This window comes from Emys orbicularis, chromosome 2 (assembly GCF_028017835.1).
Source record: "Emys orbicularis isolate rEmyOrb1 chromosome 2, rEmyOrb1.hap1, whole genome shotgun sequence".
In the NCBI taxonomy this organism is placed as follows: domain Eukaryota; kingdom Metazoa; phylum Chordata; order Testudines; family Emydidae; genus Emys; species Emys orbicularis.
In genome coordinates this window covers 170282691-170306756 of record NC_088684.1, presented here as the reverse complement: position 1 = coordinate 170306756, position 24066 = coordinate 170282691, and the positions used below count along the sequence as shown (strand labels likewise).

Below are 24066 nucleotides of genomic sequence, written 5' to 3'. Positions count from 1 at the left end.
ACCCTTAAAAATATGAGGATTGTCAAGTCTGGTGTTCACTAGTTTTACCAAAAGGAATTCAGGGACGTCTGAGGGACTTGTTTTGTGAACTCCAACATCTACCTCAATGGGCAAGGGTGTTTAACACAGTCATGTAATCCTGTTCATAAACTTAACAAGATCCATTTTAAAACTAGTTAGGTTGTTTGCCCCCACTAATATTAGAAGGCTGTTCAAGAACCTCACTCCTCTGTAGTAACACTGTACTTACTATAAGATATATTAATGAACTAAGGCCCCATCCTGCAAACATTCACACACACAAGTAGTCCCATTGATTTCACTTTGTGTACAGGATCAGGACCCAATACTCTAGTAGTCTAGCAAATAAGTAAGTACTTACTGGTAACTTTGCCAAATAAATAGTCTCATTGGCCTTCAATAGGACTCCTCATGGAGTTAATGTGTTTAACTGTTTTGCTGAACTGAGGCCTGACTTAATGCTGTAATTAAATTTTAAAACCCTATAAATGGCAGCACATTTTCCCTATTATTCTCAGTTATACTTAATCTGTAATATATTGTCTTAATTAGTGTCCTGAGTACTTTTCATATAAATAACGTTCATGGACTCTAGCACACACAATACTACAGATACTTTACCCATGCAGCTAAGGTTGTAGAAAAAATGTGATTATGTAATTAAGGACTATTGTAATGCATCCTCACATAGAACAGAATGAAGGTTGCACATGCATCCTTTGCTGTGATATTTCATGAATGTTTAGTGCTTACCCATGCAGCTTTAATGGTCTCAACTTGTTTTTGGTATTGAATTACTAGGAGAGAAGGGGGAAGATATTTATTTTTAAAAAGATGTTCTACAGAAGCTTCATAATAAAGTGTTCTATAATATATAATCTTTTTTTATTCCTGTATGCCAGCTCAACAGCAACAGGGCCCAATGAAGTCTATCCACCATCATATATAATATTAAGAAGTTGTTCTATAGAAGCTTCAGGCTGTATGACTTCCAAGTTTTGCAGGTTTCCAACAAACTGCAAACAGTGCGCTGAATTACCACAATCCAACTCCCACATAACAATCTTATGCACCATATGGGATCCAGGGGAGCTTTTGTTTCCACTGTGCACTTTTCAAGATCAGTTGGAACCCTTTCTCAGCCCCTAAATTACCATACACAGTGTATGAAAGTTCTTGCTTCAGCCCTGACTCTATGGCCCCAATCCTGCATATATTTGCACACATACTTAAAGTTAAGTGCATGCTTAAGTGTCTGTAGTATCAGAGCCTAAATTGATTGGACTGTACATTGTGAATCTAACTTAGTGCACAAGCACATGCCACCAACCTTCTTCAGTGCACACTTAACAAAAAGTTACTGCACACGGTCAGAACCCAGTTTCAATTACCTAGAAAATAGTGAAATCAAAGTCTATATCTGCTGAAATAAGGCTGAGACTCCTCTTCAGTGGAAACTAATTCCATGCCAAATTTCAGCTTCCAGCCTTATGCATTTAGGCAGTAGGATTGCCCAAAACATGTATTCCTTTCACACTCCCATTTTTCCCCAGAGATTATAAGGCCAGAAGGAATCACTGTGATCAACAAGGCTGACCATCATCACCACCCCACCGGCCAATATAAACACACCACAGGACTTCCCTAAATTAATTCCTGTTTGAACTAGAGTATGTCTTTTAGAAAAAGATACAGTCTTGATTTAAAGATTTCCGGTAACTACAAATCCACCACAACCATTTATAAATTGTTCAAATGGTTACTCTTACTGTAATAAATGTGCACCATATTTTTTAGTCAGAATTTGTCTAGTTTCACTTCCAATCATTGGATCTTGTTATATCTTTGTCTGCCAGAACGGAAAGCCCTTTGTCAAATTTCTTCCCCTCATGTTGGTACCTATAGACAGTGATAAAGTCATCCTTTAACCTTCTCTTTGTTAAATTAAAGAGACTGAGCATTGTTACATTAATTTAGATAGAATATATGAGCCCAAACAGTTAAAGGTGTCAATACGACCCAATCACTGTCTAACATTAAATAGTTTTAAACCAGGTTTGGGGTTTGGTATACAGAGACCTCAGCCTGCTTAGAACCATGGCAAACAGACCATTAAAAATCCGAACTTTTTATTAAAGATACAGAAAAGTAGGAAAACAGTCAAAGTATTTGAAATGTAAAGTATTAAAGAAGACTTTCATTTTAACATGCCCCCCTTGTTCCCTTTAGCTGGACACTTTTTAAGAAGGAAAAAAAATCCTTGTTTGACAATCTTTTAGGTGGCATTGAAAATGGTAATAACTCTCCTTTTGGGGAAATAAGAATTTAGTAGAGATGAGCTGGAGCTGTCGTTATTGCTGTTGCTGTTAAGTGCAATCCTAAGACGACAAAACAAGAAACACACACACAAAGGGAGAGAAAAAGAACCTCAAAGATAGAAGCTGCAGCTTGTCTCCCGGGTGTTGACTTTCACTTGCAACCTTACTGCTGGAGAAACACAGGCACAGCACAGTCTTATCAGCCACTCTCAGGCCTGGCAAACTCATATGAGCATCAGGCTATTTAAGGCATCACTTTTAGCTGCCTCTTGCTAGTCACAGCTTATAGCAGTGTTGTAAAATATAGAGTCTTAGCAGACTAAGCCAGACTCTTTTTAGAGAGATGGGAAAAGAATAGTAAAAGAGAAGAAATCAGGTAGGGAAGGAAAAAGAAGACACTAGTGGGGTGAGGGTGAGAAAGAGTCTCACATCTCAGGTGGTATTTGGGATTTAGCCTAAGCCAGTGGGGGTAGCAATGTTATTTGGCTCCTTCTTCCTGGCCTGGTCTGCTCAGGATCTCTCTCTGGACCCTCTTCATCCTAACATGAGTCCAAGGAGTCCAGAGGGAGTGAGGGAGGATGGCAGCCATGATGGTGAACCTCGTTCCAGTAACCAATTTTTCTCCCAAAAGCTTTCTTTAAGGACCCCAAAAGGGAATGATGGGTGGAATAGCCCATCCCCTCAACATTTTGTCCACCAATTAGGTCTAGTTTTATACACGGCAATTCTGGTTCTACACTTCTCTTGTTACCAAGCATGATCTTAACACAGTCCTTGAGTCATATCAGGAGACTTTTTTGTTTGGACTAATTCAGTCTGTCTCACTTTTGCACCTTTTCCCATCAATATTTGTTGTTACAGGTTATTGTGACATCTCATGAACTTACACTCACTTTTTACAATTGAGCTAACAAGTAGAGTAAATTTGTAGGTCCAATTATCACAACAGTACTTTGAGTAATAAGGTACATTTTCCAATTCTTTCACCAATCTTGTCATGCTCAGAAAAACAGATGAAACATTCTTGCTCAACTTTACAAAACAAGTCAGTGTCTAGAGGCTAAGCCCAAGCATAGAAAGTTTTCAACCAACTGAAACAACTGAAAAGTCAGTTATAATGGAAAATGTTATGTAACACTGGTCTACAATTTTTGAGAAGTCGTCCGCTTCAGAGATAAAATGCGCTATTTATTATGTATTTTGATGTGCTGAATTCAAATATGACAATTAAAACAACTGATTGGCTACTGTTTCTAAGATATTTAAGTTTTTACATTTTATGTCTATGTATATTGTGTAGATAGTAGAGTTTTAATCATAAATTGTAAACCTAGGTCTTTTCATGTGTTTATGGTTGCTTTACATGATAATATTTCACCTGTCCTGTTTATGTAACACTTTAAAAATCAGCAAAAGGGGTTATATAAATAAAATTTATTATGAAAAAAAGGCAAAAAACTATTCTGTACATAGTTTAGTCCTATTCAGTGTCTACTTGGCGCTTCTTGGCTTGTCTCTTGTATTCATTAAATGGAGCATCTCTTGTCACTGTCCAGCAATAGTCTGCAAGCATTGATGGGCTCCATTTGCCCTGATAGCGTTTCTCCATTGTTGCAATGTCCTGGCGAAATCGCTCGCCGTGCTCGTCGCTCACTGCTCCGCAGTTCGGTGGAAAAAAAATCTAGATGAGAGTGCAAAAAATGTATCTTTAGTGACATGTTGCAACCAAGGCTTTTGTATGCCTTGAGGAGGTTTTCCACCAACAACCTGTAGTTGTCTGCCTTGTTGTTTCCGAGAAAATTTATTGCCACTAACTGGAAGGCTTTCCATGCCGTCTTTTCCTTGCCACGCAGTGCATGGTCAAATGCATCATCTCGAAGAAGTTCACGAATCTGAGGACCAACAAAGACACCTTCCTTTATCTTAGCTTCACTTAACCTTGGAAATTTTCCACAGAGGTACTTGAAAGCTGCTTGTGTTTTGTCAATGGCCTTGACAAAGTTCTTCATCAGACCCAGCTTGATGTGTAAGGGTGGTAACAAAATCTTCCTTGATTCAACAAGTGGTGGATGCTGAACACTTTTCCTCCCAGGCTCCAATGACTGTCGGAGTGGCCAATCTTTCTTGATGTAGTGGGAATCTCTTGCACGACTATCCCATTCGCAGAGAAAACAGCAGTACTTTGTGTATCCAGTCTGCAGACCAAGCAAGAGAGCAACAACCTTCAAATCGCCACAAAGCTGCCACTCATGTTGGTCATAGTTTATGCATCTCAAAATTTGTTTCAAGTTGTCATAGGTTTCCTTCATATGGACTGCATGACCAACTGGAATTGATGGCAAAACCTTGCCATTATGCAGTAAAACAGCTTTAAGACTCGTCTTCGATGAATCAATGAACAGTCTCCACTCATCTGAATCGTGAACGATGTTGAGGGCTGCCATCACACCATCGATGTTGTTGCAGGCTACAAGATCACCTTCCATGAAGAAGAATGGGACAAGATCCTTTTGACGGTCACGGAACATGGAAACCCTAACATCACCTGCCAGGGGATTCCACTGCTGTAGTCTGGAGCCCAACAGCTCTGCCTTACTCTTGGGTAGTTCCAAATCCCTGACAAGGTCATTCAGTTCACCTTGTGTTATGAGGTGTGGTTCAGAGGAGGAGGATGGGAGAAAAGGTGGGTCCTGTGACATTGATGGTTCAGGACCAGAAGTTTCATCCTTTTCCTCGTCTGACTCAAGTGAGAATGATTCTGGTGCATCAGGAACCGGCAGTCCTTCTCCGTGGGGTACTGGGCGTATAGCTGATGGAATGTTTGGATAATGCACAGTCCACTTTTTCTGCTTTGACACACCTTTCCCAACTGGAGGCACCATGCAGAAGTAACAATTGCTGGTATGAGGTGTTGGCTCTCTCCAAATCATTGGCACTGCAAAAGGCATAGATTTCCTTTTCCTGTTCAACCACTGGCGAAGATTTGTTGCACAAGTGTTGCAGCATATGTGTGGGGCCCACCTCTTGTCCTGATCTCCAATTTTGCAGCCAAAATAAAGGTGATAGGCTTTCTTAACCATAGTGGTTATACTGATGCAAACGTCACTTCACCACAAATATAGCAGAAATTATCTGCACTGTTCACACAAGTACGAGGCATCTCTGCTCACTTTGGCTAAACAGAAATGTGTCCCTTTGCAAAATCAAACACTGACAAATAAGAGAGCACGACACTGTATGATTTCTAGAGCTGACATAGGGCAATTTGTTCAGCAGAGTGATGTAAGCTTTGTTATGATTGCATCATCCATGACTTCTAGGAATAACATGATGCGACTCATATCATGTATGACGCAATACCAGCTTCAGATTGCATCATTCATCGTTTTGCCTAAAAAGCAAGTACTGTCCAAACCCAGTCATAGATTTATTCATAGATCCAGTCAAAGATGTATTTTAGTCATTTCTGGTTTAAACTGAGATCCCTTCCCTTTATAACTCACTTATCCTCCGCCATTCCCAAGTCAAGGGTCGTATATATTGACCCAATAGCATATCTTGAAAACTAGAGCCAATCAACAATTTTAAGCGTCATTTTCGTTCTCAGTGACCCAGAATTAGTGAAGTTTGACTACATTTATTTCAGAAGCATTTTGGCTGTAGAGCAGTGTAATTTTAACTAAGCAAATCGTGATCAGTACTCTGCTATAATAGAGTACTATTATTACTCTATTTGGAACTGCTGCTGGAAAGTTCAAGACAAAGTAAGCTTCCACAGAAAGATCATTCATTATTAAAGGATAGTCAAAAAGTAATATAGTACTAAAATTCTGTATGAAATGTGGTTACTCTCTCATTATGTGTTTTTACAGCACCTAGAACAATAGGGGCTTCATGTCACTGGGGACTCTAAGTGCTACCACAATTCAAATAATAAACATGTATCAAATATCTAATCACTTGATTACTTTTACATTAATCTATGGATTTAATCCAGTTTGGCAGAATTTGATTTTCATTGAGTAGATGGAATAAAATGTATTGTTATTAACTGAAATTTAGTGACTAATATATACAAATTTTAAAAAGTTTAAGAGAAAATTCTTCAGAGTAACAATATTTGAGGGAGTAGGAGTTAGTAAATAAAATTTAAGGCTTGTCTAGTCATGGTACTATTCCAGATAACTACATATGTGGACACACTTATTCTAGAATAAGAGTGCCTTGTTCCTGTTTATCTTAGCCCAGTGGGTTAATAGCTGTTCCTGAATAACTCCACAGGTAGACAACCCCCTAGATCAAAGCTGTGGAACAGAGGAGTATATAAGCAGTCTGACATCAAAGCAAAGAAGTACACATCAGTGAGAGTCTGGAGGAGCAACTTGTTCGAAGACAGAGCAAAACAGATCTGTCATTTCTACTTTGTAACACATTTTAAAAATTCTTGACATTAAAACTATTTATTTTGATAAACCTAAATATTTAAGGCATCATTACCCAAGAAAATTAAAATCATATCCTGAAGAGTCTAGCTACTATGTGTTTTACCTCCTTCTGTCGAGCAACAAATCGAACCTTCCTGTAGTCATTTTCTTCATAAACCTGAAATACAAAATAAGTTGTAACTTAATTAGAAAGTAGTTACCATGACTAAGGGATATGAATATTTAAACTACAATAAAAATCTGCTGGCAGTTCAATACAAAAGTGAAATTGACTTTCTGGGCTTCAAGTTCATTGTCATCTTGAGGATGGGGATTGAAGGCGGAGTTATCACTTCCCACAAAATATTTCAAATGGGCAAATGATACAATTTATAACATAAGAATGGCCATACTGAGTCAGACTAATGGTCCATCTAGCCTTTCTATCTTCTGAAAGCGGCCAAAGCCAGGTGCTTTAGTGGGAATGAATGGAATAGGAAATCATCATCATCCACGCTGGCAATCAGAGGCTAGGGACACTCAGAGCATGCTGTTGTATCCCTTACCCCCTTAGCTAAAAAGACATTGATCCATCAATTTATCTAGTTCTTTTTTGAACCCCGTTATAGTTTTGGCCTTTACAACATACCCCAGCAATGAGTTCCACAGGTCCTCCTTTACTTTCTCCACACCAGTCATGATTTTATAGACCACAATCATATCCCCTCTTAGGCCTGGTCTACACTACGAGTTTAGGTCGAATTTAGCAGCGTTAGATCGAATTAAGCCTGGACACGTTCACACGGCTAAGTCCCTTTTTTGACTTAAAGGGCCCTTTAAACCGGTTTCTTTACTCCACCTCCGACGAGGGGATTAGCGATAAAATCAGCCTTAGCGGGTCGGAATTGGGGTAGTGTGAACGGAATTCGACGTTATTGGCCTCCGGGAGCTATCCCACAGTGCTTCATTGTGACCGCTCTGGACAGCACTCTCAACTCAGATGCAATCGCCTCCTCGGCTGGTCCTGGTTTTGCTTTGGCATGTCCTGGCTCTGCATATACTCCAGGACAATGCGCGTGGTGTTCATAGTGCTCATAATTGCCGCGGTGATCTGAGCGGGCTCCATGATCCCAGTGCTATGGCGTCTGGTCTGAAAAAAGGCGCGAAACTAGTATCTGACGGAGGGAGCGAGGGAGGGGCGAGTGACGACATGGCGTACAGGTACATGGAATTAAAATCAACAAAGGTGGCTGTGCATCAGGGAGAAACACAAACAATTGTCACACAGAATGGCCCCCCCCAAAGATTGAACTCAAAACCCTGGGTTTAGCAGGCCGTTGATTTCACGGAGAGAGGGGGAAGCAAATGAATACAGAACAAATCTGGTCCATCTATTTTTTACATCTTAAGCTGGCAGCCGACGGTGCAGCATGACCGATAGCCCTCGGCATCTTCTGGGTGCTTGGCAGAAAATAGTGTACTAAGACTGATAGCCATCATCGTCAAGACGGTTCAATAGGACTGAGCATGTCTGCCCAGGTGCCTCTGATTGAACTGCAATATGACGACGATGGATATCAGTCTTAATACACCATCTACTGCCAAAAGGCAAGGGGCTGCTGCTGTGTAGCAATGCAGCCCCACGTCTGCCAGCCCCACGTCTGCCAGCACCCAGATCGCCGATGAAGGCTACCAGTCATACTGCACCGTCTACTGCCAAAAGGCAATTAGTTAGCTGCTGCTGTGTAGCAATGCAGTACCACGTCTGCCGGCACCCAGATGACGTATGGTGACGGTGAGCTGAGCGGGCTCCGTGCTTGCCGTGGTATGTTGTCTGCACAGGTAACCCAGGTAAAAAGGCGCGAATCAATTGTCTGCCGTTGCTCTGACAGAGGGGGAGGGGCCTGACGACATGTACCCAGAACCCCCCGCGACACTGTTTTGCATCATTCAGGCATTGGGATCTCAACCCAGAATTCCAATGGGCGGCGGAGACTGCGGCAACTGTGGGATAGCTACCCATAGTGCAACGCTCCGGAAGTCGATGCTAGCCTCGGTACTGTGGACGCGGTCCGCCGACTTAATGCACTCAGAGCATTTTATGTGGGGACACACACAATCGGCTGTATACAACCGATTTCTATAAAACCGGCTTCTATAAATTCGACCTAATTTTGTAGTGTAGACATACCCTTAGTCATCTCTTTTCCAAGCTGAAAAGTCCAAGTCTTTGTAATTTCTCCTCATATGGATGCTGTTCCATACCCTTAATAATTTTTGTTGCCTTTTTCTGCACCTTTTCTAATTCTAATATATCTTTTTTTGAGAGGAGGTGGCAAAAACTGCATGCAGTATTCAAGTTGTGGTCGTATCATGGATTTTATATAGTGACATTAGATTTTCTGTCTTATTTAGATCCCGGTGCTGAAACAAAATTTGTATCTGCAACCGATCCATGAACATGGTCCGTTCCAAGATCTCTTTTGGGAGTGGTAACAAGTAATTCAGACCGTATAATTTTGTATATGTAGTTGAGATTATGTTTTCCAGTATGCATTACTTTGCATTCATCAACATTGAATTTCATCTGCCATTTTGTTGCCCAGTCACCCAGTTTTGTGAAATCCCTTTGCAACTTTTTACAGTCTGCTTTGGACTTAACTATCTTGAGTCTCATCTGCAAATTTTGCCTCCTCACTGTCTGCCCCCTTTTCCAGATCATTTATTAATATATTGAACAGTACTGGTCCTAGTACAGATCCCTGGAAGACACCACTATTTACCTATCTCCACTGTTAAAACTGACCATTTATTCCTACCCTTTCTTTCCTATCTTTCAACCAGTTATTGATCCATGAGAGGACGTTCCCTCTTATCCCATGACTGCCTACTTTGCTTAAAAGTCTTTGGTGAGGGACTTTATCAAAGCCTTTCTGAAAGTCCTAGTACACTATATCTACTGGATTACCCTTGTCCACATGTTTGTTGACCCCCTCAAAGAATTCTAATAGATTGGTGAGGAATGATTTCCCTTTACAAAAGCCATGTTGACTCCTCCCCAACATATGTTGATCTGTGTGTCTAATAATTCTGTTCTTTATTATTGTGTCAGCCAATTTACCTGGTACTGAAGTTGGGCTTACTGGCCTGTTCTGTAACCGCCAAGATCACCTCTGGAGCCTTTCTTAAACATTGGTGTACATTAGCTATCCTTCAGTCATTTGGTACTTGATTTCAATGCTGATTTCAATGACAGGTTAAATACCACAGTTAGTAGTTCTGCAGTTTCATATTTCCTTCAGAACTCTTGGGTGATCATCTGGTCCTGGTGACTTATTATTATTTCAGGGTTTCAGCTGGCTACCGGCAGGTGTTCAGGGAAGGATCCCACTGCCCACCCTCTTCAATGCACTGTTTTTTTTTAAATATCTCAGTCCTCAGAAACATCAGGGATGGCCACAGCTGGAGATGAGACACTGGTGGGCTGAGCCAAGGCTCTGAGGTGGCACTGAGCATTTTCTCTCTCAGGTGCTCATGCGCTCAGGATCTAACCGTATGTGAGGTCAGGAAGGAATTTTACCCCAGATCACACTCACAGTGACTCTAGGGGTTTCTGCCTCCTCTGCAGCACATAGAATAATAGAATCATAGACTTTAAGGTCAGAAGAAACCATTATGATTGTCTAGTCTGACCTCCTGCACAAGGCAGGCCACAGAATCTCACCCACCCACCCTTTTATCAAACCCCTAACCTATGTCTGAGCTATTGAAGTCCTCAAATAATGGTTTAAAGACTTCAAGGTGCAGAGAATCCTCCAGCAAGTGACCCGTACCCCACGCTTCAGAGGAAGGCGAAAAAAACCCAGGCCTCTGCCAATCTGCCTTGGAGGAAAATTCCTTCCCGACCCCAAATATGACAATCAGCTAAATCCTGAGCAGGTGTGCAAGACTCACCAGCCAGACACCCAGGAAAGAATTCTCTGTAGTAACTCAGATCCCACCCCATCTAACATCCCATCACAGGCCATTGGGCATATTTAACGCTGATAGTCAAAGATCAATTAATTGCCAAAATTAGGCTATCCCATCATACCATTCCCTCCATAAGTTTATCAAGCTTAGTCTTGAAGTCAGATATGTCTTTTGCCACCCCTGCTACCCTTGGAAGGCTGTTCCAGAACTTCACTCCAATGGTTAGAAACCTTCATCTAATTTCAAGTCTAAACTTCCTGATGGCCAGTTTATATCCATTTGTTCTTGTGTCCACATTGGTACTGAGCTTAAATAATTCCTCTCCTTTCCTGGTATTTATCCCTCTGATATATTTAGAGAGAGCAATCATATCTCCCCTCAGCCTTCTTTTGGTTAGGCTAAACAAGCCAAGCTCTTTGAGTCTCCTTTCATAAGACAGGTTTTCCATTCCTCTGATCATCCTAGTAGCCCTTCTCTGTACCTGTTCCAGTTTGAATTCATCCTTCTTAAACATGGGAGACCAGAACTTCACACAGTATTTCAGATGAGGTCTCACCAGTGCCTTGTATAACGGTACTAACACCTCCTTATCTCTACTGGAAATACCTCGCCTGATGCATCCCAAGACTGCAGTAGCTTTTTTCATTGCCATATCACATTGGTGGCTCATAGTCATCCTGTGATCAACCAATACTCCGAGGTCCTTCTCCTCCTCTGTTACTTCCAACTGATGCGTCCCCAGCTTATAACAAATATTCTTGTTATTAATCCCTAAATGCATGACCTTGCACTTTTCACTATTAAATTTCATCCTATTACTATTACTCCAGTTTACAAGGTTATCCAGATCTTCCTGTATGATATCCCAGTCCTTCTCTGTATTGGCAATACCTCCCAGCTTTGTGTCATCCGCAAACTTTATTAGCACATTCTCACTTTTTGTGCCAAGGTCAGTAATAAAAAGATTAGATAAGATTGGTCCCAAAACTGATCCCTGAGGAACTCCACTAGCAACCTCCCTCCAGCCTGACAGTTCACCTTTCAGTATGACCCATTGTAGTCTCCCCTTTAACCAGTTCCTTATCCACCTTTCAATTTTCATATTGATCCCCATCTTTTCCAATTTAGCTAATAATTCCCCATGTGGAACCGTATCAAATGCCTTACTGAAATCAAGGTAAATTAGATCCACCGCGTTTCCTTTGTCTAAGAAATCGGTTACCTTCTCAAAGAAATAGATCAGGTTGGTTTGGCACGATCTACCTTTTGTAAAACCATGTTGTATTTTGTCCCAATTACCATTGACCTCAATGTCCTTAACTACTTTCTCCTTCAAATTTTTTTCCAAGACCTTGCATACTACAGATGTCAAACTAACAGGCCTATAGTTACCCGGATCACATTTTTTTCCTTTCTTAAAAATAGGAACTATGTTAGCAATTCTCCAGTCATACGGTACAACCCGAGTTTACAGATTCATGAAAAATTCTTGCTAATGGGCTTGCAATTTCAAGTGCCAGTTCCTTTAATATTCTTGGATGAAGATTATCTGGGCCCCCCAATTTAGTCCCATTAAGCTGTTGGAGTTTGGCTTCTACCTCGAATGTGGTAATATCTACCTCCCATTTGTCATCCTACTATTATCCCTAAGCTCCTCATTAGCCTCATTAAAGACTGAGGCAAAGTATTTGTTTAGCTATTGGGCCATGCCTAGATTATCCTTAACCTCCACTCCATCCTCAGTGTTTAGCAGTCCCACTTCTTTCTTTATTTTCTTCTTATTTATATGGCTATAGAACCTTTTACTATTGGTTTTAATTCCCTTTGCAAGGCCAAAAGCCATGTAGAGTTGGACCTTTCTCACTTTATCCCTACATGTTCTGACCTCAATAAGGTAGCTTTCCTTGCTGATCACTCCCATCTTCCACTCCTTGTAGGCTTTCTGCTTTTTCTTAATCACCTCTCTGAGATGCTTGCTCATCCAGCTTGGTCTACAATTCCTGCCTATGAATTTTCCCCCCTTTCATGGGATGCAGGCTTCTGATAGTTTCTGCAACTTTGACTTGAAGTAATTCCAGGGCTCCTCCGCCTTTAGATCCACAAGTTCCTCAGTCCAATCCACTTCCCTAATTAATTTCCTTAATTTTTTAAGGTTAGCCCTTTTGAAATAAAAAACACCTAGTCACAGATCTATTTTTGTTCATCCTTCCATTTAGTTTGAACTGAATTAGCTCATGATCGCTTGAACCAAGGTTGTCCCCTACAACCATTGCTTCTATGAGGTCCTCACTACTCACCAAAACCAAATCTAAAATTGTATCCCCTCTTGTTGGTTCAGCAACTACTTGGTGAAGGAATCCATCAGCTATCACATCCAGGAAAATCTGAGCCCTATTATTATTACTAGCACTTGTCCTCCAGTCTATTTCTGGGAAGTTAAAGTCTCCCATGATCACACAATTCCCATTAGTATTTACTTCATTAAAAACATTAATGAGGTCTCTATCCACATCCAAATCAGACCCTGGTGGTGGTCTATAGCACACCCCAAGCACTATCCCAGGGGAGGCTCTAGTACTTTTCTTCCCCAATGTAATTTTTGTCCAGACAGACTCTGTCTTATCCATTCCATCACTTCTTATTTCTTTACAGTCTACCTCATCACTGATATACAATGCTACTCCACCACCTTTGCCTTTATTTCTGTCTTTTCTAAACAGCACATACCCTTCAATACCTGTACTCCAGTCATGACTACTATTCCACCGTGTTTCTGTTATCGCTATAATATCTGGTTTCACTTCCTGCACCAGTAACTCTAGTTCCTCCATTTTGTTACCTAGGCTCCTCGCATTGGTGTACAAACATCTTAATTTTTGCTGTTTGCCTAATCGGGTAAAGAATGTGAGCGAAGCCACAGACATTCTACCGCCAGTATCACCTATTAGACTGGTATCTACACTTCCTCTTTATGTCCATTCTCCTACCCACGGCTGTATCCTTTCTTACTTCGTTTTCTTCCCTCTCAATGTTAAAATCCGGCATGGAGATTACCTGGACATCTCCCAACCATCTCCCCACAATTCTTAGTTTAAAGCTCTCTTAATCAGTTGTGCCAGCCTCCATCCTAGAAGTCTATTTTTCTCCCTATTCAGGTGAAGTCCATCCCGAGAGAACAGTCCTCTGTCCATGAATGCCTCCCAGTGGCCATACATCCCAAAGCCCTCCTTATAGCACCACTGCCTGAGCCATCTGTTGATCATCATAATCTTGTCACACCTTCACTGCCCTTCTCTAGGAACAGACAGAATCCCACTGAAGATCACCTTGGCCTCGACTTCCTTAAGTGTCTTCCCCAGCCTGGCATAGTCTCTCTTGATACGTTCCAGTGAGAATCTAGCTGTATCATTTGTTCCCACATGAAGGACAATCAGTGGATTCTTTCCCACTCCCGTTAGGATCCTCTTCAGCCTCAGGTCCACATCCCATATCTTAGCACCCAGCAGACAGCACACCCTTCTGTTCTCTGGATCAGCTCTGGTTACAGGCCTGTCTATTCTTCTCAGTAAGGAGTCCCCAATCATGTAGACCTGCCTTTTCCGGGGGATGGTGTGATTTTCCGGTCTATCCCGTTCCCTCTGGCTGCAAGTCCTCTCGATTCCTATTCTCCCTTGCACTCCTCTGCAACCCATCCTGTATCCTCCTGGGACTTATATTTGGTGTTATTATCTCCATTGACTCTTCCCCTCTTACTATCGGACTATGCTCTTCTCTTCTTCCTTGCCCTCTCACCTTCAGTGACCACCTGCTGTGCCCCTTCTTCATTTTCCAACTCCAGAAACCTGTTCCTGAGCTCTATTTCTCCTTTACTAGCCCGTCTTTTCCTCTGCCTGGTTCTCTTAGTCACATGCCTCCACTGTCCACTTTCCTCACCCAGCAGTCTCCCCTCAGAGTTCTTTGGTCCTGCTTCCATCTACAAGTCTGAGCTTTTCCCTTCAGCCTCCTCATGTCTTTGCTCCATCATCTGCTCGAACCCCCTTCTAAACTCAACCAGAGTTTCCAGCTGCATCTCCAATCCTTAGGATCTTTTCTTCCATCAGCTCTATCAGGCGGCACTTCATGCAGACGAAACTCTTTTCAGGTACCCCCTCCAGGATCATGTACATGCCACAGCTTCCAAATCCAGTCATCTTCATTGTCTTCCACTGCTTGGGTCACTACCACTGCTGCCTCTGTATCTGTCATAGCCTTCCCACCTAAATCCTGTAAGTCTGGGAAACAAACCAAACCAAACCACCACCACCCACAGCAAAACAAACCCCCAATGAGTACCAAAACACTGCCAGAACACCACACACTCCCTTCACTAGCCTGTCTGTTCCTCTGCCTGCCTCTCTGAGTCTCCCCTTGCAAACTCCCACTCAAACTCCCCTGTTTACAGCTCTGTGTGCTGGCTCCTGTGCCGCTTCAGCTGTCTGACTGGCTGGCTACCTTTATAGGACCCCTAATCAGAGAAGCCCCCTAACCAGGGCTCAGCTTCTCTCCCAGCACACTGTATGGGTCACTTGTCAGGATTATCAGATCATCATTTCCCTACTATTCTGGAGGCCTCAGGTCCTGGTATGCCTTGGTCCCTCCTATTTTCTGCCTCTGGCACATAATAGCCTAGTCTCCTGTGAGCTGTAATACTTTGGTCTAATGTTGGTTGTTGGGTTTAGTGTGCTGGATGGTGTTGGTGGCCTGCAACGTAAAGGAGGTCAAATTAGATGATCTAATGCTCTCTTCTGGCCTTAAACTCTATGACATTCCCCAAATAATCAACTATTTTAAAATTAACTAGTTGTTTCTATAGTTAATACTACTCTCCAATTCTTTACTCTGCCCTACAAAAGTACCTGTGAAGTACTGTATGTATCTCACTGTATCATCACCTCGAGATATTAGATAAATTTTGCTTTGCAAGTACATTTTGAGGGACAACCAAAGCACTCAATTCTGCCTCTTTCTGGCTGCTACAGTGAGGGGAAGGAAATGGAAACACTAAGCACAAGCCTGAGCTCTGACCAATCATTCTGGCAGAAGGGGCCCTGGGGGGAACAAGTAGCTGTGATACTGCTGTCTGCTCCTAGAACACCCATTGTCAAATTGACTGTAGTCTGAGCAGGGATGAAAACTAAATCTCCCATTAAGACGGCTCCTCCTACACAGAGAGCAGAGAGAAAAAGTGACACAAAGGTTAAGGCTTGTGATCACAATGCCAATTTTAGCCTTGCTTTTCCCCTTCAAATTCAGTTTCCATTTAAATCTACACAATGTTACCACTTTGTTGTAGACTTTAAGATTAATTTTTATTATGAAGTCTTCAAACCAGGGACTGGTCTCTGAGATTTCCTGTCAGAGTAGACAACTCCCTCAGTCAGTGACTCTCTTGTGTTGGCCAGTGGAGAATCTCCTTTCTGCCCTACAGCCATCCCCAGTACTGGGTTTACAATGGCGCCATCGTGCCGGGCCCATACTTTGAAGGGGCTCATAATGACTACATGGGTACCCACGAATGGTTAATCCGGCCCTAACCACAGTCTGGCAATGTGAAGAGTCAGCAACTTCCCAGCACCCGCTGAAAATGCTCAGCAGTCCAGGGAGCACAGCGCACAGGTGCAACAGGAACTCAGTATTGCAAGGTATGCTGGAAGCTGTAGTTCACACACTGCTGCATTCCACCGGGGCCCTTGGACCTGCGCCACCAGCGTTGTTTGTGGTCCCCAGGAGCAGTGTAAAGGCTAATGTAGTACCCATCTTTAAAAAGGGAAAGAAGGAGGATCCGGGGAACTACAGGCCAGTCAGCCTCACCTCAGTCCCTGGAAAAATCATGAAGCAGGTCCTCAAGGAATCAATTCTGAAGCACTTTGAGGAGAGGAAAGTGATCAGGAACAGTCAGCATAGATTCACCAAGGGAAAGTCATGTCTGACTAACCTAATTGCCTTCTATGAGAAGATAACTGGCTCTGTGGATGAGGGGAAAGCAGTGAACATCTTATTCCTTGACTTTAGCAAAACTTTTGATACAGTCTCCTACAGTATTCTTGCCAGCAAGTTAAAGAAATATGGGCTGGATGAATGGACTATAACGTGGATAGAAAGCTGGCTAGTTCGTTGGGTTCAACGGGTAGTGATCAATGGCTCCATGTCTAGTTGGCAGCTGGTATCAAGCGGAGTGGCCCAAGGGTCGGTCCTGGGGCCGGCTTTGTTCAATATCTTCATTAACGATCTGGAGAATGGCATGGACTGCACCCTCAGCAAGTTTGCAGATGACACTAAACTGGGAGGAGTGGTAGATACGCTGGAGGATAGGGATAGGATACAGAGGGACTAAACAAATTAGAGGATTGGGTCAAAAGAAATCTGCTGAGTTTCAACAATTTGAGAGTCCTGCACTTAGGACGGAAGAATCCCATACACTGCTAAAGACTAGGGACCAAATTGCTAGGCAGCAGTTCTGCAGAAAAGGATGTAGGGGTTACAGTGGACGAGAAGCTGGATATGAGTCAACAGTGTGCCCTTGTTGCCAAGAAAGCTAACGGCATTTTGGGCTGTGTAAGTAGGGGCATTGCCAGCAGATCGAAGGACGTGATCATTCCCCTCTATTCGACATTGATGAGGCCTCATCTGGAGTACTGTGTCCAGTTTTGGGCCCCACACTACAAGAAGGATGTGGAAAAATTGGAAAGAGTCCAGCGGAGGGCAACAAAAATGATTAGAGGGCAGGAGCACATGACTTATGAGGAGAGGCTGAGGGAACTAGGATTGTTTAGTCTGCAGAAGAGAAGAATGAGGGGGGATTTGATAGCTGCTTTCAACTATCTGAAAGGGGGTTCCAAAGTGGATGGATCTAGACTATTCGCAGTGGTACCAGATGACAGAACAAGAAGTAATGGTCTCAAGTTGCAGTGGGGGAGGTTTAGGTTGGATATTAGGAAAAACTTTTTCACTAGGAGGGTAGTGTAGCACTGGAATGGGTTACCTAGGGAGGTGGTAGAATCTCCTTCCTTAGAAGTTTTTAAGGTCAGGCTTGACAAAGCCCTGGCTGGGATGATTTAGTTGGGGTTGGTCCTGCTTTGAGCAGGGGGTTGGACTAGATGACCTCCTGAGGTCCCTTCCAACCCTGATATTCTATGATTATATGACAGCGGCGCTGGCTGCCACGCCCCCAGCCAGTGGGAACGCCCGGAAACTTCTCCCTGCACTCCAGGGAAGGGAGGTCATAGAGCACGGTTTAGGGGAAAGGGACAAGTCCGGGCCCAATGGGGGAGCTGGTAGTGACTTGGGGGGGGGGGGGCGCGGAGTGTTAGGAGAAGCGGGGTGTGAAGGGGGACAGAGAGGAGAGTCTGGGTTGACGGTGGGGGTTGGCGGGGGGGGGGACAGTAGGAGGGAAGGAGGGAGGCGACAGCCCTGGGGTGAAAGTGGGGGATAGGCAGGTGGGCAGTTATACTCCTGGGGGAATTCTGCACCAAAAAATTAAACATTGTGTACAATATTTTAAAATTCCGCATATTTTATTTGTGAAAACAAAATATAATCACGCCAGTTTCAAATATTTCAATTATTATGTCTAACAAGAGACACAAAAAAATTCCCCCAGGAGTTAAAGAAACTCCTGTTTCTCTGCCCTACCACCCACAGCGCCCAGCCACGCCGCCCCCAGCCCAGACACTCATACCCCCTCCTCATCCACAGCCCAGCTATGAGGTGCCCCCTATCCCAGACATCCACACCCCCTACTCCCTCAGAGCCCAGCTGCAGAGCTCCCCCTGCCCAGACACTCGCATGCACCCCCATCCCTCAGAGCCCAGCTGTGGGCCTCCCCACGGCCCAGATACCCACACCCCCTCCTCACCCAGAGCCCAGCTGGGGGCTTTCCCAGCCCAGGCACCCCCTACTGCCCAGAGCCCAACTGCAAGTGCCCAAAGCCCAACTACGAGCGCCCCTCCTCCCTCCCCCCCCGCACCCAGACACTTGCACCCCTCACCCTCCAGAGCCCAGGGGATCCAGAGGAAGAAACAGCCTGATACTGGGTCCCAGGCTTGTGTGGAATTTCCTGCATGCCACCTCCTTTCTTCAGGCAGCACGCGAGGAACTGGAGCTATCAAGAACCCCCCTGCTCCTCCTCTCTCCTTCCTCCCCCCGCAGTGTATAGTTCAGAAGCCCCTTGTGGCCACCAGCAGCTCTGCAGCCCATATCTGTGGGAGAAAAAGGAAATTCTGCACAAACAACATTAATTTCTGCGCAAATTCTGCATGGGCAGTGGTGCAGAATTACCCCAGGAGTATATTGGCAGTAACAGGGAGATTGAGGAGAGCCCTTGTGTGAAGGTGGGATTTAGTTGTGTGTGTGGAGGGAAACAGTAGGACGGATGGAGGGGGGAGAGCCCAGGTGTGAATGTTGGGGGAGGGGCTTGAGCCTGGATTGTGGTAGCTTTGGTGATAAAGCGTGTGTGTCTCAGTGGCCCTTTCTCCCTGCAAAAGATGGGCACCAGCAATTTTCCTCCCCACTCTCCACCCCAGTAACTTTACTGTTTCACTTGAAGTCATGTGGGATGGTGAGGCAAAGGGAGAAACAGCCTAAAGAAACTAACGTTTAAAAAAGTTTTGTAAATATTATTGTACCAAAGTAGAAAATACAGCTTTCAAAAAATATATTTTTAAAACAATTTTGGGTGGAGGAGGTGGGGAAATGCAGGTGCAATTCCACTGAGTGGGCTTAATATGGCTCAGAAATATGCTAATTAAGCATGTGTGTTCAGGCCCCAAGCAGGCCCTGAGTGTTTTAACAAAAAAGAAAAAACTAACAAACAACCCCATCCCACATAAATAAACCAAATTCAAGAGTATTCTGGGTATATTGATGTTAGCCCAGTTTGTTCTCTATGGGCTGAGTGGAGGTATCAATCAAGTGTGGCTTCAAATATCTTATTTTGCTTTTGAATAAATGTTTTCATCCCCATCCCAGCAGTACTGGTTTTACTATAGGGCCAATGGTGCCAGGTCTACATTCAGAAGGGGACCATAATGACTAGATGGGGACCCGCGAATATGTTTGGTGCCAGGCCCACAAAAGGTTAATCCAGCCCCGGCCATTCCCCATTCTGCCCACTCCCACACAGTATTCCACTCTCCCGAGAAGTGTCCCCGTCCATCCATTCTCCTGTTACCTTCCCAAAATCTGCCACCCAGGTCCTTAGCAAACAATCCAGCTGGGGATCGTCATATGCGACTGCACTCTCACCACGTAATCCTCACATAGCAGCCCACTCAGCCACGCCTACGGATATTCCACATACAAACCAAACACTTGCAGTAGTTATCTTGAATTCTGTGACACTCCTCAGCTGGTGAACCAGAGACAGGAGGCAATTACTAGAGTTAGGGGAAAACCATACAGAGAAGGGGAGACATCTGTGAAGGCTGTAGTCTCAGTCACCAATCCACAGATGAATTACTACTAAGGGCCTGTAGAGAAAGTAAGGGAGGGATATGGAGGGGACCCATGGGGGCATTTCTGGGGAGGGGAAATACTGTGAGGGGCTGAAAAAGCATGGCAGTGAAAGTGCAATCTCAGGGCTGGTCTACGCTACCACAGTATATAGATCTAACTTACGCAACTTCAGTTACGTGACTACACTGCACTGTCGACGGGAGAGCGTCTCCCGTCCAGGCCATTCTACACTACGGGGAGAGACTGACCTAAATTATGCAAATTCAGCTACATGAATAACATAGCTGAAGTCGACATACTTAGATCTACTTACTACGGGGTCCACACTACGTTATGTGGACGGGAGACACTCTCCTATCGACTCCCCTTGCGCTTCTTGTTCAGGTGGAGTACAGAAGTCCATGGGATCTTCACTAGACCTGCTAAATCGACCACCGATGCATCGATCTCCCGGTAAGTGTAGACAAGCCCTCAGGGAGGTGGAGTACACAAATGGATGTATTTAGTGTGTCTTCACCAGACCCACTAAATCAATACTCACTGCATTGATTGCAACACTGTTGATCTACTAGTAAGTTTAAACATGCCCTCAGCTAGTGAATTACATACGTCAGCTGAGGGGCCTGCTAAAGAGGACAGCACACAGCTCCATTGATAAAAGCTAATCTTAGCGCAGGTGCAAGTGCAAGTATTATTGCAATAGGGAATGGCTAGTGTGGAAAGCGATTTGAACACTCCAGCAAAAAAGACCTAATCACATATTTGTACTGTGCACAAGCGCAGCAGCGCCCTGATCCGACTGGGGACTCTGGCTACCACAACATACCAGGTTAAAAGGAAGCTGAAGGAGCAGCGGAGTGACACCCCTTAACACATGCATTAAAGACACAGGAAACCCAGATTGGAGAGCAACTCCGGAGCCGGCAAACAGCTCCCAGCCCCGAGAACCCCCCTAGCTTTTGTGCCGCGGCCGGAAACGCGTAACTCGGGGGCACTCACCGGCCCCACCCGGGGCGGCTCAGCTCGGGGGAAGCCAGCAGCCCAGCCCGGCACAGCAACGTTACCTGTCCCGTGTGCGTCACGCTCTCGCCGCTCTCGGACACGCGCGCGCCGTAGCCTCTCCGCGGGGGTGCGGCCGCCACTCGAACTGGAGCGAGGCGCCTTAGCAACAACAATCCGCGGAAGGTCGAGTAGGGCGCTGCCATTTTGACTCAACCACGTGATCGAGCAACCCGGTGCTGCGGCTGCACATGCGCAACACGCTTTGCCCCGGAGGAAGTGCAGTGGCGCACGTGACACCGCAGCATGAGACCCGCCCCCGCCTCGTGTGGGCCGTGCTGCGGCGGCGCAGTCGCGGACTCGCTTTGGTTGAGGCGTAGGGCTCGGCTCAGCTCGCAGCGCCTCGGTCTTCACGTGACTCCTCCGAGCCCGAGTCGCGCTCCTTGGTCCCCGCTGCAGCTGCTTCGCCGCCGGCGAGCGAAGGTCGGTGGCTCAGACGGGGGGTGGCGCCGGTGGGGGGGGGTCTGACCCGGGGTCGCCAGTTCCCCATCAGCGAGCGGGGCCCGGCTCGCAGGAGCCTGGCTGTATCTGGGTCATGGCAGGGCCGGGGTCAAGGGGCTTCCCCTTTCCCCCCCCCCCTCTTGAGCCGGGCCGGAACGGCCCTGGTGCCTGCTTGGGCCCGTTACCCGCGGCCGGCCGGGCATGTTGGTGGCTGCGCTGGTGGCCGGTGGGGTGAAGGCGCGGGGTGGGGTCGCTAGGGCCCTGCCTGGGCCGCGGGGCGAAAGGCCCCTCACTCGTCTCTTCTGCCGCAGGTGTGACAACATGGCGGCTTTGCTCGTGAAGACCCTACTGGCGGCTGCCGCCACCCCGCTGTGTTACCTGCGGCACTGCGCGGCCCCGCGCCTGCCCTTCTCTTCCCTGGGCTTCGGACACTTCCTACCGACCGCGCCAGCGTTGGCCGCCAAGCAGCGCGGCCTGGTAGGTCAGCCACTGCTTGCAAGCAGCCAGCTTCCAGTCGTACCGACTGTTATGGGGATGAAAACAAAAGGTGTAATCAAAAGGCGCTGTAAGGACTGTTTTATTGTTCGCAGACGTGGACGATTATTTGTGTACTGTAAAACTCATCCCAGACACAAGCAACGACTGGCATAATTTCAGGTTTTTAATGCAAGTAAAACACCTGTTCTCTGAAAATATCCCTCAAAAAACTAGTAAGCTTCCGAAGGAAAATACTAAACTAATTCTGCATATGAAATGGTGATCACTGTAAAGATTGCATATAGTACCAAGATACACATGAATGGCTACTGAGCTGTCAAGTATCAGGGGGTGGATTTCTCACTATCTGGTAGATTGATCTGTTCCCATAACAGCTATGGCCCCTAATCAGAAAAAGTGGTGTAAAAATGACTGTCATTATAGTAACTACACTCCCAACAATAAAACTTGTTTAAACTTACATTTGCTTTGAGTTTCATGTATTTTTAATTCTTATTTTTGGTATGATGACTTTTCAAAATGTAACAAATTTCATATAAGATGCTCAATAATAAAATAGAAAAAACCCTCAAGTGATGGTGTTTTCCTGCTTTCTCCGGTAAGCGTGGAGGTAATCACTAAAGTGTTGGTAAATGAATATAATTTTTCCACCATGTAAGGGAGGGAGCAATAGTGGAGCTAAGTTTTCACTGTCTGTAAAGCTGTAAGGTATTTAATGCTCGTTACAGTTCAGAATCAAGATAAAATAATTATAGTAATTTGAAGTGGCACAGCCTGTAGAAATGCAATAACAATGATACTTGTGCAACAACTTTTTATTGCTAGATCATAAATGCTATCAATCAAAAGCCTAATTAAAAAAATTAAACAGGTATAAACATAGTGTTTTACTTTGTTGTGTGATTTTGTCAATCCCTATAATTTATATACACACAGTATTGGCATAACTGTCAGAGGTTTGACTTACTTTTTACTAATACATTTATGCTGGTGTAACCCTTAGTGTAAAGACATCTTTACCAGTTTTTAAAACCCAGGGTTGTGAGTTCAATCCTTGAGGGGGCCATTGAGGGATCTGGGGCAAAAATCTGTCTGGGGATTGGCCCTGCTTTGTGCAGGGGGTTGGACTAGATGACCTCCTGAGGTCCCTTCCAACCCCCTGATATTCAAGAAATGTGCTTTGGGGTGGGGCAGCATTCTACTACTTTAACTACAACTGGTATTGTTAGAGCAGTAAAACTTTTGTGCATGGACAAGGTCTTAGTTTACTACTGCCAGCCAAGTTAACATATGAGTATGCAGATTTTCACCCACCAAAGATGTCAGTTGCTCACCATTAATAGCCAATGGTGGGTTTGTTTTTCTAAAAATCAGTATTAATTATATATGCATCCATATAGTGAATATGAACGTTATGAACATAAGAACGGGCATACTGGGTCAGACCAAAGGTCCATCTAGCCCAATATCCTGTCGTCCGACAGTGGCCATTGCCAGGTGCCCCACAGGGAATGAACAGAGCAGGTGATCTGTGATGGATCAAGTGATCCATTCCCTGACACTCATTCCCAGCTTCTGGCAAACAGAGGCTAGGGACACCATCCCTGCCCATCCTGGCTAATAGCCATTGATGGCCCTATCCTCCATGAACTTATCTAGTTCTTTTTTGAACCCCATTATAGACTTGGCCTTCACAACATCCTCTGGCAAGGAGTTCCACAGATTGACTCTTAACTATCTTGAGTAGTTTTGTATCATCTGCAAATTTTGGCACCTGTTTACTGCTTTTTCCAGATAATTTATGAAGATGTTGAATAGCACTGGTCCCAGTACAGACCCCT

At 44.6% G+C, this 24066-nt stretch overlaps 1 protein-coding gene across 1 annotated transcript in view; it reads right to left on the bottom strand.

The window, feature by feature from the left end:
- The window catches only part of NDUFS6 (NADH:ubiquinone oxidoreductase subunit S6), a 32183-nt gene extending 10691 nt beyond the window's left edge, over positions 1–21492 (bottom strand). Inside the window, exons 1-2 of the mRNA XM_065399483.1 lie at positions 21292–21492; positions 6888–6941 (exon numbers count right to left, since the gene is read on the bottom strand). Of these exons, the coding sequence (XP_065255555.1) occupies positions 6888–6941; positions 21292–21432 (195 nt within the window). The 5' untranslated portion in view covers positions 21433–21492. The remainder of the gene's footprint in view (positions 1–6887; positions 6942–21291) is intronic.
- Positions 21493–24066: the final 2574 nt, after the last annotated feature.